The 16505-nt window shown below is 39.7% G+C and overlaps 2 protein-coding genes across 4 annotated transcripts in view; one reads left to right on the top strand and one right to left on the bottom strand.

The window, feature by feature from the left end:
- The first annotated feature begins 7227 nt into the window (after positions 1-7227).
- Positions 7228-16505, top strand: part of sfr1 (SWI5-dependent homologous recombination repair protein 1) — a 21161-nt gene continuing 11883 nt past the window's right edge. For both annotated transcript variants that reach the window (XM_088351495.1, XM_088351494.1), the window contains exons 1-3: positions 7228-7522; positions 10121-10465; positions 11464-11654. In XM_088351495.1, the coding sequence (XP_088207621.1) occupies positions 7445-7522; positions 10121-10465; positions 11464-11652 (612 nt within the window). In that variant the 5' untranslated portion in view covers positions 7228-7444 and the 3' untranslated portion in view covers positions 11653-11654. The remainder of the gene's footprint in view (positions 7523-10120; positions 10466-11463; positions 11655-16505) is intronic.
- Positions 11822-16505, bottom strand: part of cfap43 (cilia and flagella associated protein 43) — a 24329-nt gene continuing 19645 nt past the window's right edge. For both annotated transcript variants that reach the window (XM_088351493.1, XM_088351492.1), the window contains exons 20-22: positions 13575-13652; positions 12185-12338; positions 11822-12106 (exon numbers count right to left, since the gene is read on the bottom strand). In XM_088351493.1, the coding sequence (XP_088207619.1) occupies positions 11934-12106; positions 12185-12338; positions 13575-13652 (405 nt within the window). In that variant the 3' untranslated portion in view covers positions 11822-11933. The remainder of the gene's footprint in view (positions 12107-12184; positions 12339-13574; positions 13653-16505) is intronic.

The raw sequence follows: 16505 nt of genomic DNA, 5'->3' as shown, positions 1-16505 counted from the left end.
GGAGTCGGACGAAAAGGCTTACTGAGCTGAAGGCAACAGTACGCGTACGATCTGACGGCTTCCTCTTGGATACCGGGGGTTTAAAAAGAGAGTGTCCACCAATCGCCAATCATGACAATAGCTGTCACTAGAACAGATCCCTTTGATTTCTTAAAGGGACAGCATGTGGAATTTTGCAACTAGATGTCGCTGGTTTCACCAGGGTTTTTAAACACAAGGAAGAATACAAACTATCTCTTCTCAAAGTAACCAAAATGCACCATTATTCTTTTCACTTTTTTGTCCTACCTTTCACAAAGTTTTTGAGGGTAGCCATAGCAACAAGATGGTAGTCCAATATGTAAGTTCCCTCCAGGGGATCCTCATGTTATCTAAAACAAATAGAAATTTATTGGCCTTCAAGTACTGTATTTGAAAAAAGGCATGATTATTTGATAATTTGTGTATTTTTGCTTGTTCAAATCGATGTTGTTTTTTAAAAAATGAAGTTTTTTTTTAACCATATTTTTACCATATTACACACAATGTCCCTTTGACTAGAATGGGGGTCAGCAACATGTGGTTTTAGAGCAGCATGCGGCTCCTTGGCGCCAAAGTAGTGGCTTCCTGGAGCTTTTTCAATAATACTTGGAAAAGGAAAAAGAAGAGGGAAATATAACTTTTTGAATCTGGTTAGGAGGGAAAAAACAAAACAAACATTCATAGCATTGTTCAAGGCTGTAGAATTGTTTAGATAAAATATTAAATGAGTAACTTTTATGATTTTTTTTTTCATTTGAAAAATAATTTTCAAGGCTTCTATTTTTCAGACATTTCTTTTTGATTTTTTTAGTCTGTTATGGGTCTTTCAACACTTTTGGTTGCTGACCCCTCCACTAGAAAAACATCTTCATGTTTTCAATGTGGTAAAACATCACAAGATCCTTGATTCAAGAGTCTACATCAATGGAGTAATTGTTCTGAAGCTAGACAGTCTCTTTTTTTCATCTGTGGATCTAATAAATGCACTGAAACATTTCCAAATCTCCACCCATCAAGGAAACAAAGCGTTTATTTTTTGAAATGCCATTTAGTGAATAAAAAGTAAGTGTTTCAAGAAGGGCTTCCGACCATTGACTTTTGCACAACTTGGATGGAGAACGCATTCCTTTATCCCTGCAGCGATGAGCCATTAGAGATGGTGGGATCCCGGAGCGGCCACGCCCATGCAGCTCTGACCTCCGCCCACCCGAGTGACTCAAGACAAGCTTGACTCGGTTCTGCTCCACTGATGGAAAACAAATGGCCTCGAGGACAGTGAACGGCAGGAAAAGATGAAGAAGTAGGGGGGTCTGACTGGGGAAAGTGAGGAGGGGCACTCCAACTCCACTCACATGCACACTACTGTTCAAAAGTTTACGATCACACAGACAATTTTGTGTTTTCCATTAAAAAAGGCACACTTTTATTTATAAAAAGAGTTTCCGATGTAAGTGTTCTTTTGCCTATATTAATGTCTTTCTTCTGTTGGCCATATATCTTTTTCGTTCCTATTCAGCCAGCATCTCTGAGTCAGCTCTCCACTGTAGATGTTGACACTGGTGCTTAGTGGGTACTATTTAACAAAGCTGCTAGTTGAGGACCTGGAAGGCGTCTATTTCTTAAACTAACAATTTGAATGTACTTGTCCTCTTGCTTGATTATGCAGTGGGGCCTCAGACTTTTCTTTGAAATTGAAGTTTTTTTGAAAAAAAACAAAAACAAAAATCAAGAAAACAAAACTTTCATTTTTCATGTGTACAGCTGTTTTAGAAAGCGTTTCATGATTCTTTTTTTGCCGAAAAAATACCAATGCTTCTGACACAGTAAATCCTTTTCAACTGCTCATAATTCAACAAATTCCAATTCTGTTTTCCGAAAATCACGTTTCAAAATGTGGATATCATAATTTTACAGAAATTTTCTTTTGATTGCTTGGTTGAGTAATTTCTTTAATCCGTTTTGGACAGGCGGGTAAGTTTTTGGGAACTTTTCAACTGTGCATGTTATTTTCTACATGATGACGACAAATTAAATCACAGATGGACATTGTCAGATATTGGTCTAAAACCAGTGGGACACAGCCAGTACAAAATCCTACTGGGAAATATAAGTTAATTGATTTTAAGGGACACTGGGTTATATTTTACCACTAGATGTCACTGTATTGTACAATGCAACTGAAGATGTCTGTCACGAACCAGAATGGAATCTCGGACCCAATTACGTTCGTTTTAAAGGAATCTTTATTGGATTGAGCTGACAGAGCTTGCTTTGGAAGCCGATGGTTTTCGGTCGCTAGCAGCGTTGGACGGAATGGCAACTCCATGACAGGTAGGCCGAATTGATACAGCTTAGCGGGCAGGTCGGTGGCCAGGACAGGAGAGTAGATCGTAAACGCAGGACAGAAACAGGTCGAAACAGGAGGAAGGCAGGAATCAAGCTGGAGAAGTCTTTGGTACTGGTAATCTGGCGAAACACACAAAGAGACACAAGTACGGTATGACACTCCCCTCTGGGTGTTGACTGCTTAAGAGGGGAGTGCCAGCCAATCAGAGGGCACGCTCCTTAGCGCCAAACGATTGCCCCAGGTGTCTTGAGTTTGGCAATCATGACAATGACTTCTAGTTCTCCGTTGTAAGAGATCTTACGATTCTTGACAATTTCTCACATGGAATGATAACTTTCATTTCTTAGAACAAGAAAATACTGTCGAGTTTTACATGAAAGTTCTTCATTTCTGGCCATTCTGAAGGTTTAAGCGGACCCACAACTGTGACACTCCAGATACTTGACTAGTGCAACGTAAGGTCAGTTTTACAGCTTCTCTAACCAGCTATTCAGTTGTGTTAAACATAATTGCACAAGGGTTTTCATCCATTAGCCATCCAACGCAATTAGCATACACACGGTACTATTAAAACACTGGAGTGGTATCTACTGCATTAAAAAAACAGACATTAGCAGCTAAAATAGTCATTTACTACATTAACAATGCATTGGGTGTTTGTTTCTGAATTAGTTTCCTGCCATTTTCTTTAGAAAAAAACTGTACTTTTCCTTAAAAAAGGACATTTTTAAGCAACCCCAAACTTGGATGGCAGTGTATGTACGAGCTTGAATAAACTAAAACCTAACAGGAAAAAAGGACTAGGTATATTAGAAATGGTCAGTAAACAGTTTGGATCCCTTGTGTTTGTGCTTGCAGAACTGATAAAACACAACAAGCGGATTAGCTTTGCATAAACATATTTTGGTCCAAAGGTTCAGTGTGAGGCAATGATTACTTCATTACTGCGGATCTCACACCGGGAATGGAAATGTAAACACTAGTTTTGTACCACAGGAACACTTAATGCGTCAACAGGCTGCATTCCCAGCTAGTTACAGTACTGAAGTTATTATTGGTTGTTTGATGGTAAATCACAGATTTTTTTTTAGCATTGACTGAGGAACAGCAATTACATGTTTGATTCTTCTTGAACTTTGTGGTCTTAAATTGTATTGATTAGTCACAGAAATGTACACTATTTCTAAAACGTTTCCATACTTCGGGCATGTTTAAATCATTTTAGTTGGTGCAGGGGAGCCCAAGAGTGAATAGAGTGCCCTCAAAATGGGATGCATATTTCAGATTGCATCTACTGAACATATTTTGTACTAACTATAAGTCCTTTATAAGCCAGAAAATAATTCAATTCACGCATTATTTGGTAGAATATTCATATGTCAAATGGACATTTGTTATTATTTTGTGCCTTCTATTGGTAAAAAAGTCACTCGTTGAAAATACAGTATTAATTTGAATATAAGCAGTAATACAGGAACTATCACACAAATTCTCGTAGGTCAATACATTTGTATTTATTTTATATGACATGAGGCTCACCGAGAGATACTGTAGCGGACATAATCATCTGTCATATTTCTGCTAAGGGTAACCACAAAAAACAGAAACATTGTAAAGGGCTGGGCAGGTAAGGCTTATGTTATATCAATTGAATACAAATTTGTCAACCTGCATGTACCATTTGAAGGCACTAAATAATAATCAGGCGGCACAGCAGTGCAGTGGTTAGCGCGTGCGTGGCACAGTTCTGAGGTCATGGGTTCAAATCCAGCTACCAGCCTTCCTGTGCAGAGTTTGCATGTGATCCCCGTGCTTGCGTGGGTTTCCTCCTGGCACTCCGGTTTCCTTCCACATTCCAAAAACATGCATGTCAGGTTAATTGGCCGGTCCAAAATTGTCCCTAGGTGTGAATGAGCGAGTGTCTGTCTCTGTGTGCCCTTCGACCGGCTGGCAACCAGTTTAGGGTGTCCCCTGCCCACTCCCCGAAGACAGCTGAGATGGGTTCCAGCACCCCCGCGACTCTACTGAGGATAAGAGGTGCAGATAATGAATGGATGGATAAAAAAATAATCTCTTTAAACTTACATATTAAGGTGGGGCTCTCAAACCATTATCTCACTGACTGCAATTAGCCCCATAGGCTGCGATTTTGAGACCCTTGCAACCAAAAACGTGTGCTACAATGCACCAGGGAATTTACAAACTACAGTGACTCAAAGTGACCAAAACGCACACTTAGGATACATTCTAATTGCTCGACCGACGAGTATTTTCAAATGTGCATGTTTATATGGACTGCATTTTTATAGCGCTTAAACCTATCACTGAAGAACTCCCAAAGTGCTTAACAATGTACTTCACACGCTCCCATTCACACACACTAACACACCGATAGCGGAGTCGGCCATGCAAGGCGCCTACCTGCTTATGTTAGTTCATGTATTGTTATTCGTAGCACATTCACTATTGGGTCAGATTATCAGAACTGCGAGCAGAAGCAGGAGACCTTGAAACTCAGTTTGAAAGAGGCCAGCAGGCGGACAAGGGGTCTGGTTTACAAGAGGCCAAAAGAGTTCTCTGAAACCAGCGAGCCAGGGTCCAGCCACACAAGCAGCACAGGACCAAATCCCAGCGACCTCCAAAAAATCCTCAAGCTACCAGCAGCCAACCCCAGCTTGAACACAATGCATCCAGTGGTCTTCATCCAGAACGGGTCTTCAGCCTCCGAGATTCCTCACTCCTCTATCACCGAGACTGGGTTGTCACCTTCATCGTACCAGAAGTACAGTCCATTTTATGGTGCTATATATTGGTATTAGTGTAACTTTAAGGGGGAATTCTATCAAATTATAATACGTAATTATTAAGCCAACATGGGTTTTCTAGCTAAATGTTGCCAGCTAAGATCTCAACTTAGATCTTTCTTTGTTTTATTTTCTTATTTTTGTTTCGTGTTCTATTCAAGCTTATTCTGTAGATGATTAGTATTTTTTTTTTTTAAAGTCCACGAGTGTGTGTGTGTTGTTCAAAGTATACTGAACTTCCATAGACGGTTAAAATAATTCACTTAAATCTGTGTGTAGCCATCCCCCAGGATAACTAAGGTTTTCAATCTGTTTTTCCTGATATAATATTAAAATGTATGTGGTTCTCTAAAAAGGCAAGACCAGTTTTGAAAAGAATAAAATTGGCTCTTTATTTAATTGGTTCACCACCCAAATTTCGCTACAATTTTATTAAATAATGTTTTGTTTTTTATGAATGTAGTTGATGTGTTTTTTTACCACAAGGAGATGCTAAATATGCTCCCTGTCTCTTTAATGAGGAACAGTACGATCCAGGATCTCGTCCAAACCGGCGACCAAACCTAACCCTGCCTGACCCAAGCATACAGCGTCACTCACTCATCACTACACTTTATAATTAGAAGCAATCCCATCGGTCATATAACTGTGGTTTACTTTCGCACGTACACACTCTGGTAACAGAGTCTGTCGAAAAACGCCTGCAATGTTGTTTCCCTGCCACCCTTTGGAAGCCTCCCCAAATCATGTTGGACTGTGTTTTATTGTTGTTGTCGGTCTCCGGGAGTTGTTTTAACACTCTGCTGCAATGGAAAGTGATAAAAATGCCCAAGGAGATGAAAACAAGGGCTTCTATGTACAAGATCCTTTGGAATTTAACTGAATCTCGGCGTCACGCTCAATCACATGGAAGAACCTTTGATGTCATAAAACTGACAAATGGATTAACCCAAGGACATATTGGAAAAAAATGGGAATATGGATGCTCACATGGAATTAATATAAATTTGTTCAAGCTCCTGACAAGTACACCTGTGTTCCATCCGAAGCTGGCAAGATAACTCACATCTCACATGGATTCTAGATTCTTGGCCCCCTTTGCCTCACTTTGGTTTCCAAACTCACTCCCAGTGCTTGTTGGTAAAAGTTGAAATGTTGAGTCAGTGGCAAGAATATGCTACAGGGCTTAATTTCGAATACATGATATCGCATGAGGGTGTCCGGGGAAAATGACTGGTGATTTAAATCAGAATACGGGACTGACTCAACTAGTGGGAAGTGTTGAATCAAGTCATGACTCCCTCTAGGTAACTCTATGGTAGCTACAACAGTTTTTTTTAAACATTGTGCCTGGGCAAAGCAGTGAGCCACGAGACTTTGTCCAGTGTGCCGCAAATATTTTGCCCAGCTCCTTTCAATTATTTTACTGTTTTTTATTATCATTGTTCTCATTTGACTTAAAAAATAGAAAACAAGTTAGAACATAGCAAAAAATGTTCCACTGCCAGATACGTTTTGCAAAGTTGGAGTATAATTTTGTTATTGTCCGAGAACAACAAATTAAAAATGTAATACAATCTCTAAAACAAGTCAAGATAGAGTGATATTCAAAATTTCAGGAAAAGTAAAAACCAAAATAAATACATATTGCCTCGAGCCTCGGTGACCACTAACGACAGGTGATAAGAAAAAAAACTTAATAGTGTCCAATTACGCAACAGGATATATTAAGCTTTAAAAAAAATAAGAAAATGAAAAAATAAAAACATCAATGTATAAAGCTTTTCGACATTTGGTGTGTGCCTCGAAAAAACTATGAAAAAAAAGTGTGGCATGGCTCAAAAAAGGTGGAGAATCACTGAGATAGAAAAATAATGTAAAATCACGGGATCTGTGATGTGATCTTGAGATTATAGCATAAAACTTATCAGTGAAATCTATAAATTGCGTGATTTTTTTATTTATTTTTAATCCAGATCATAAGTGACAATCATAACTACACTTCCCACAAGCACCCTCGAGCACGCGTCATTAAAATTACACCAATCACGGGTTTTGGAGGGCTTCTGAATTCCAAAATAAGGAAATGAGGGGGAAAAAAATTCTAAAACTGCGTTTATTTTCCATTATTGAAGAAAAACAATATACATACTTGGAAGAGTCTCATAAAGTTTTCAGAAGATAAGGTTGTTTTCTTCCTCCCCTTTTTCAAATACATAGCCGTTGTAAATTATTTTTGAGTGGCGACAGCTGGCGAAGAGTAGTTTTCCTCATGGAGGAGACACCGCAGAACTTCTTAATGATGTCAGAACATCGTTCACTCTCGAGTCCGTGTGGCCCCAATGAGACGGTAAAGTCAATGTTTCAAATTTTTGAATAATTTTTCATTTTCCCTTTTTAAAGCATGGGTCTCAAACTTAATTGATTCGGTGGCAGCCGAAGCTGGGGTCTGATGCTGTTGAGCTGAATCATGTTTTCCACCATAAAACCTTTCGATAAAAAAATTCCACTGTTTAAATATAATATACATCTCATCTCATTAGCCGTACCGCTTTTCCTCATTAGGGTCGTGGGGGGGCTGGAGCCCATCCCAGCCATCTCCGGGCAGTGGGCAGGGGACACCCTGAACTGGTTGCCAGCCAATCGCAGGGCACACAGGGACAGACAACTCATTCGCACATTCACACCTAGGGACAATTTGGACAGGCCAATTCACCTGAAATGCATGTTTTTGGAACGTGGGAGGAAACCGGAGTGCCTGGAGGAAACCCACGCAAGCACGGGGAGAACATACAAACTCACCACAGGAAGTCTGGAGCTGGATTTGAACCCACGACAGGTTCCCATGACATGAACTGTGCCGCACAAGCGCTAACCACTGCGCCGCCGTGCTGCCTATAATATACATATATAAAAAAATACTACATAAGATAGGATCTAAAAAGAAACCCACCAATAATTATTATTAAAATCAATCAATTAGTAATAATTTACGTGTTACGTTTTATTTGAACACTAAATGTTATTGTACTGTTGTGCAACCGAAAAAAGTGCTAAAAAGCACAACGAGGAATACAGATTACGGAGACTCAAAGTTACCTAAAGCAGATTTTTTTTTTTTTTCGTTTTTTTTGCCCAGCCTTTCGCTAAAAAAGAAAACAAAAATCAAAAAAGAAGGAAAAAAAAAAACTTTTTTTTTCGGGTTCCTTTGACAGTCCGATGGTTCGTGTTATGTCGAAAAATGCAAAATTTTCCACCTATGAATATTTTAAAGCATGCATTTTTATATTACAGTTATATTTTTTGCTTTCTTGTGTCCCGTATCATCTGGCGGGACAAAAGCATGACCAACTTGGGTGCCGAGGTGTCCCAGAAAATTTTCATGTATGTTTTTTGCTACTTTAACCCTTTATTTTTTTCCTTTGTTTTTGTTGTGTTTGTCTTGTTATCGGTCACCACTCTCAGGGATATGACCAGGGTGTATAGATGAAGAAACAATTACATTTAGTCACATATATATGTTAGATATAGCCCATCGAGGTCAGACTTTACGCAGATGTGGCCCTCTTTGAAAATAAGTTTTGACACAGTGATGAAGTAACGCAATCACATTTTTAAAATAAATTTAATATACTTTGGCAAAATTGTTTTGCCAATGTTTTACTGCAATGTATTCTTGTCACCTTTTGTGAGGTTTTGTGTCTTTGGGTAACCGTTACAGCAAGATAGCAGACAATCATGTCACCTACCTCTAAGTGAGACTATCCATCCATCCATTATCTGCACCGCTTATTTTCAGTAGGGTCGCGGGAGTGCTGGAGCCCATCCCAGCTGACTTTGGGCAGTGGACACCCAGAACTGGTTGCCAGCCAGTCGCAGGGCACTAAGTGAGACTATTGTTTTGTAAAATCAATCTAAATTCCTCCTATTTAAAAGACAAAAAAGCACATTTGTATACAGGGTTCCTGCGGATCATTGAAAAGTTTTAAAAGGCATTTAAATAATTTCTCTAAAAAATAAGGCCGTAATTGGCATTAAAATGTCTTATATCAAATTAAAAAAAAATCTTAAACATGTAAACAATATTAATTAGATTTGTATATGTTTGAACTGAAAATATTTAGTAACATTTATCAATTGTCTTTTTTTAATAATTCACCAATTTACTTTTGTGGCAACATTGCATGACCACAATAACGGGATGACAAACGGTGATGTGATTTCAGTTTCAGTTTGAATGGTATCCACTCTTACAATGAGATTCTCATGGGACCATTTGAACCCAACTGATGTGTTGGGAGTCATTAATGCGGTGCACCAAGCAGGGAGGCAATGAATACCAATGTTGTAAGTCTTAGGTATGACCCGGCTGAGGCTCGAACCAGCAACCTCCCTGGTTTCAGTCAGGCCTTTCAAATACGTTTACTTTGGACCATAGGAGAGTGTCGATTTAATGAGAAGTGGCTGTCCTACGAAAGTTTTTTTGCCATGGCTAGCTGTGCCAGGTAATGTGTACAAGGCACAATGCATTGTGTGCAAGAAACATTTTTTTTTTGTTCCAATTGTTTTTTTTTTTTTTTTGCCGACTTGGTCTCAAATTTGATTTCAAAAGGCATTTAAAAAAAGTCTTAAATTCAACTTTCCTTAGGCTGTGGGAACCCTGTGTATAATAGTTCGTATATTTTTGATTATTATTCGTATAGTTTTGTTCATATTCATTTTTTTTTCAATGACTGACATTTTTTACCCCTGGGAGGTGATAAACTATGCACAATGTAAGGGAAATTTTGAATACATTATGTTCATATTTTCTTGGAGGACTTGTTTTTATATTTAATGTAACCTCTTCAGCCAGAGCTGAGCTATTTTAATTTAAAAATGTAATAATTCTCTTTGTGCAGTTTTGTTGACTAAAAACAAAACATGTTTTCTAACATGTTTTCCACAGCCTCACCAGAAGTTGAGCGCCTCCTTGAAGGAGCGGCTGAAGAGAACGAGGCGTTCCTTCACCTCGCCCTTTTCTGTTGCCAAGCGCCTCTGCGTGGACGAAGACGTCGGCCAACACATTCTATTACAAGATGATGATAATAAAATCCCTCCACTTATCAGCCTGCCTGAGGGTAGTTGCCAGGAAAGCCGGTCCGGGAGTGAAACGTTTTCCCGGACGATTTCTGGACAGGTGACGTCTCACCCGGAAGACTTGGCACAACGACGAGAGCGGCTCAGCAAGGAGGTCAAGGACAAGGCGGAGACGTTACGGCGATTGAGGATGGTGAAGATGTACAGAAGCAAGGTAGGTTACCTGGTGTCCTGAGAACTGTATGCTGTAATTTCTGGCCTCCAAGCCACTGCTTTTTTCCTAAATTAAAACAATTGGGCTTTGAATATGGTGCAGCTTGTTTTTTGTTTTGTTTTTTCATGAAGCAGATGGTTGAAAGGGTGGTTTCTTAAGCAGAGCAAAGCTTAAGAAAACGGTGAACATACAAGACCGGTGTGATGCATGGAAACATTTTTCGAGAGAAATTAGTCCTTGTTTTTGCCAAAATAATTCATACAATAAATAACAGGAGGGTTGACAGTACTTTATCCAATATTTACAACATACTATATTTCGACATTTGCACAAATCAAGTCCTCAAATCATACATCAAAATTGAACAGTAGTGAAAGTCATCTATCAAAATGCTACACTTCTCATCGTTTTATCAGCATCAATGTGAGGTCATTTGGAGTTTCCTTTAATTCACAAAAACGATAACAAACAAATTCGGTCCACTACCCCCAACCTCCAATGACAAAAAAACAAACAACGCATGTGACGCAACCCTATTTACCGTTGTTTTGATTTGTTTAGCATAATTGTATTAAATATAACACTTGACCTAGGCATATAAGGGTGGTAGGGGGGTCTTTGGATGCAGCTGAAAATCTCACCACCTCTAACTCCTCAGCCCCCAAAAGTTCCTCGCACCTAATGTGTTGCGCACCAAACAGCTTTGCTAAAAGTAAGATGGGAGCATATATGCGCAGTGGAAAAACAAGGCAAAATGCCTCTTTGAACTCAGTTGGGCATTGTTTGTACACTCAATAGAAAACCTATTTAGCCTTCAACTTTTTAAAGACACCTCATAGGATTTAACCCACCTTTAAGATTTCAGTTTAAAATTCGGTGTGGCTTGTACAAAGACAAAGCTGAGTTTCGTTCTTAAATTTTCAAATGAGGCTTTTAATTGGGTGCACTCTTGGGTCCAGAATTTAAGGTAAATTTTCCGCTTCTTATCCTTCTTCCAGAATGACCTGGCGCAGCTACAAACTTTGATCGACAAGTGGCGGTGGTGCGCCCAAAACGTTTTGTGCGAACTCCAGTCAGAGATCTCTATAGAGGGCCGCAAGGCCAGCCTATCTGAACTCTTCAACTTCTTTGGTTTGGATGACAAAATCCTGCGCTTCAACCGTGCTTTGGAGGACTTTGCTTCCTAAAGGTGCTTTTAGATATATCCACAATGTTTGATTAAAGATTTTCATTTTTTTCCTTCCCAAATGTTCCTCTTTAGTACAAATTATCCAACCTGATGGTTGATATATGTTCAACTCTACACAGTAGAGTCTAATTCCAAAAGATTTTAGAGAATAAATGTTCAAGATTGAGTTGGAGAGAAAAATTGAGTTTATTTGTTGCTATTTTCTTGTCCGGCATACAGTGTATAGCTCGCGTTGTAGTTTGGATCTTTTAAAATAAGTGTAAATAAAACATGACAGACTCAGTATTTGATGTGTACCAGCGAAGGGACGTGTCTCATCCTCAGGTGTTGTGCCTCAGCACTGAGGTAAGCCAGTTTCTCCATCTGGAATCTAGCAGTGTCTTTCAGCCGTTGCACTAGCAGGACCTCCTGATAGCGTTGTTCTGTGTTCGCCGCCTCGTTTGCCTCCGTTGCTGTCGAAGAAAATATTAGGTGGCGATTAATGGAAAAGTTTAGCGACTTTTTTTTTTTTTTTTTTTTTTTGGGCTTACCTGAGGCCTCGTAGATGTGTCGCATTTGCGACACAACAACATGCATGTCCTGGATCTGCTTGTCCAAGGTGGCATTCTTTATCTCCTTCATTGCTGCCTGAGCTTGGAGGTGTCTGATTTTCTGTTTGCGGTATTTCACGTCCTTTTGGTAATTCTTTGAAATAAAGTGGCAGGGCATGAGAGCATTGAAAAGGGCCTTAATTCTTTTTAAGGTGATGGGATACACTGTTAGAAAACTAGGAAAATAATCTACAAAGTAGAATGACTCTTTCTGTTGTCTAATAATGTTGTTGGCTTTTTAATACCCAGATTTTAGTGAGTTGAGGCTGTGTCTCACCCGTCATCATCGAAATATGAAATTTAAAAAACTTAAATGGCTAAATGTACTCAGTGTTGAAGCTTTCTTATTTAACCTCACAATTTTGGGATTTTCTTATCAAAATTGCAATTATTTTCACATCCTTGTATTACTGTGCTGAGCAGATACAGAGTGAATTATCTTGTCTCAGGTAGAGGGCGATAATGAGACCAAGGATTTTGATTTTGAGCACACCACAGCCTTTAACAATAGAATAAATGGCTATTTGGCAAGCCAACTGGGAAGCCAAGCCATCCAGTATTACCTAGATTACCCATCTATTGATGCCTTTATTCAAAAGAAGTACACCTCATTTATTGCTACCAGCTCGGTAGCCTAGATTGTAGGGCGCCCGCTCCGAGACTGGGAGGCCGAGTCATACCTATGACTTACAACATTGGTACTCATTGCCTCCCTGCTTGGTGCTCGGCATTAAGGGTTGGAATTGGGGGGGTTTGGTCACCTAATGACTAAAATGGCTGCGCCCTGTTTGGCTGCGGCTGCATCGGCTCGCTACAGTTTAACTGTACGGGTCACGTGTATCAACATTTCGTTCTGTGTACATGGTTACAAAGAATGACAATAAAAGTAAATTCTATTCTATTCTTCTATTCTATTATTAAGACAATACAAGTTTTTTTTTCTATGCTAGTTAATTTTTTTTCTTCATTGGTCTGACAATAAATTGATAGTAGTTGTCTAGGTTTATTCTTTTGTAAATTTGACTGCCTCACCTGGTGCAAAACACACCACACGCCACTGCTAGATGTTCATTATCCATAATGCATAAAAAAGCAGAAAGTCTTTTTGTGATGTGTTTTACAAGACCATTACTGTTTTAGGAGGGGCAGTATGTTGACACAGGGCATTCAGATTGCCAGTATATGCATACAAAATACCTGTTAATAAATTAACCGCTTTTATTTAGAGCTGCATTTCAACACTAAACTGTTTTTTTGTTAAGCAACAGTGCAAGTTTCAGATTACTTCCCAATTGTATCATAACAAGGGTGTGCGCAGGCCTCACGTCACCTTGAGCTGCAGGGTCTGAGTCTCTTTCACAGATAGTGCCTGCTTGCACACACGGTTGTCCTTGTCAGCTTTCAAATACTGAAAAAGAAAAAAGAAAGCTTACAGAGTGCACGCTGTTCAACATCCTGTTGCTGTGATGGCATAAACACTACTGCACCATAAAATTACAAGCCCATTTTATGGATCTGTTTGTATTCAAAACTTTGATTTGTCAACGTTCCAGAAGTCTGAACAATGAAAGGAAGCGCGCTACCCGCCACAGGAGGACCACCTCAACGCTTAGCAATGAGGCCTTCAGAGAAAATTCTCATACGCAGCCATCGCAGTGTTAAAAATACAGTGCCTTGCAAAGGTACTTTACTCCAGGAACTTTTTGGTATACTGTCATAGTTCAGGCTTCAAACTCAAATATCCAAATATTGTCAAAGAATCAACAACATGTGCGATGTAGTCCTGAAAATAAACCATTTTTATTCAACATTTTATATTGTCAGAAATAAAACAATGAAAAGTAGGCATTGCAAAAATATTGCCCCCTTTTGAGTAAATACTTTGGAAAACCTCCTTTGGTTGCCAACTCCAGAGTGACTAATTGAGTAGGACAGGAGATTTCCCGGATGGCTGGCTGGATGAGAAAAATAATTTTGACATGTATCTGTCACTAGCACTGTCCAACCTTACTCTTGCATTTATTCTCTTGTCAGCCAAAAATAGGTAATCCGGACGCAATACCTTCTTGATGTAATATGCTTAGCACTGCAAAGCTGTGGCCAGTTACAAATATGATGACAATGAAGTCCAGTGATGTCACATGGAGCACATGGATAGCCCACTGACGACAATACAAAATGTTATCACATCTTTTAGTAGCCTACCAACTGGATGATGTCGGAAAAACATGTTAATTTCGCGCATTTGGCTGAGTCTTCTTTGAACACTTTTTTTTTTCTTGGCTTTTTCGTCTGAAGATAGTACTTTTCTACCCTCCATCGTACCTGACTCATATTATTCGCGCTGTTTTCTGTTCATTTTACTGCTACAGAAAGGTAGAGTGGTGGTTGGCCCAACCAACTTAAAATTTGGAAGTGGAGAATTCCCTCAGATGGTCAAACTTACTTCAACTGCTACGACGTTGGGGTTGCGCTGAATGTGGCCAAATAGCTGACTAGAGAATGAACACACGAGTACTGTTAAATAGTGCAAGTGGCAGATACATGTTAAAATAATTTTTCTCATCCAGCCAGTCTAAACTTGACTTTGACATGAGCCGGCCCTTCGGGAAATCTCCCGTTCCTCTCGATTAGTCACTCCGGCAATGCATCGGACTATTATTACACCAACCCCTCATCTAAAACCTACATGACAGCAGAGGTGCATGGAATTATCACCCTGCTTGGAATTGTTGGTTATTTAGGCTGACTTTGGATCATCCAGAAGTCATCAGGGAACTTCTGCAGTCAGTGAACTGAGCTGAGAGAACAGGGCGGCAATGTTTTTGCAAAAACTTCTCTTCAGCTTTTTCGTTGTCAATACCTTCAAAAATGTTGAAATGTTTTTTCACATGTTGTTAATTCTTAGAAAACATTTTAATATTTTTTGCTACAAGTTTGTAGCCTCAAATGTGGCAATACAACAAAAAGTCATTGGGTTTGGGAGGGGGGATCAATACTTTTTGCTATGCACTGTAAAGAGCGAAAAACATGACTATCAGTTCTTTATGGGGTCTGTTCTTGCTCAGACACTCAGACTCCCCTTTGGCCTGGACATGTCTTTAGGGTTGTTTTAACATGTGGGAGGATCTCCCTGTTAGGTCGGGCGTTGACTTGGGATTGATGCGAGGTGTCTGGAATTGGTTTTGCACATGTTTGAATGGCAATAAATGGTCTCAAAATGCTTAGCTGCTTATAAATCATTTTATGTGTGCAAATAAAACCGCATTAAGGCTAGCTGGCATTATTGAAGAAATCCTAAGGACAGAGTTATTGGGAAACTAGGTGGTATGGGCATGATGTGATGGGCATTGGATGGTTTTAACCCAAACACGATTGATGAGGTATGGTAGTAAAAACAACAGTGCAGATTATTTAGCGCCTTCTACTGGTAAAATATTGAATTGTTAAGAAAGTCCAAACATTTTTTTTTTTTTATCTGAAGGTTTCTCGCCCCTGCCCTCCTGGCAAGATCAATATCCATCTTTTCTCCTTATTTTGAGTGTCTACTAAATTTAAAAATGATAAAAGTTGTTCCTGAAATTCACCAATACATGATTTTTCACTGCAAATGAAAATATATAAAATAATATGAGCAAAATGATCTATACGACAAATAATAATACATTTTACTTCAAAGCCCCTTTCAGGACACTCAAATGGAAGTTATCGCTCTTTATTCTATTGATTAATTTTTTACTAAGATAAAGAAGAGGGGAGGTGGAGCAGTTGGTGGGCTGGTGCAGGGACAACAGCCTGGTCCTGAATGTCGACAAAACTAAAGAGATCATTGTCGACTTTACCAGCCCAACCATGCCCCACTTTGCATCAACAACAAGGCTGTGGAGGTTGTCAGCAGTATCAAGTTCCTAGGGGTGCACATTACAAACAAACTCACCTGGTCCGTAAACACTGCATCGCTGGTTAAGAGGGCACAGCAGCGCCTGTACTTCCTGCGGAGGATGAGGAGAGCCCACCTGCCCCCACCCTCCCTCATTACATTCTACAGGGGCACCATAGAGAGTATCCTGACCAGCTGTATCTCTGTGTGGTGTGGAGGCTGCAGCGCTACCGACTGGGGTAGTGTTAGGAGGGTAACGAGGACAGCAGAGAAAATAATCGGGTCTACACTTCCCTCCATTCAGGACATTGGCCAGAAGCACTGCCTATCCCATGCTAAAAACATTACCGGGGACCCCTCTCACCCCCATCATGGACTGTT

The sequence above is a fragment of the Urocampus carinirostris genome, chromosome 13 (assembly GCF_059441175.1).
Source record: "Urocampus carinirostris isolate Australia breed hairy pipefish chromosome 13, RoL_Ucar_1.0, whole genome shotgun sequence".
Classification (NCBI taxonomy): domain Eukaryota; kingdom Metazoa; phylum Chordata; class Actinopteri; order Syngnathiformes; family Syngnathidae; genus Urocampus; species Urocampus carinirostris.
This window is presented reverse-complemented; position numbering and strand designations above follow the sequence as displayed.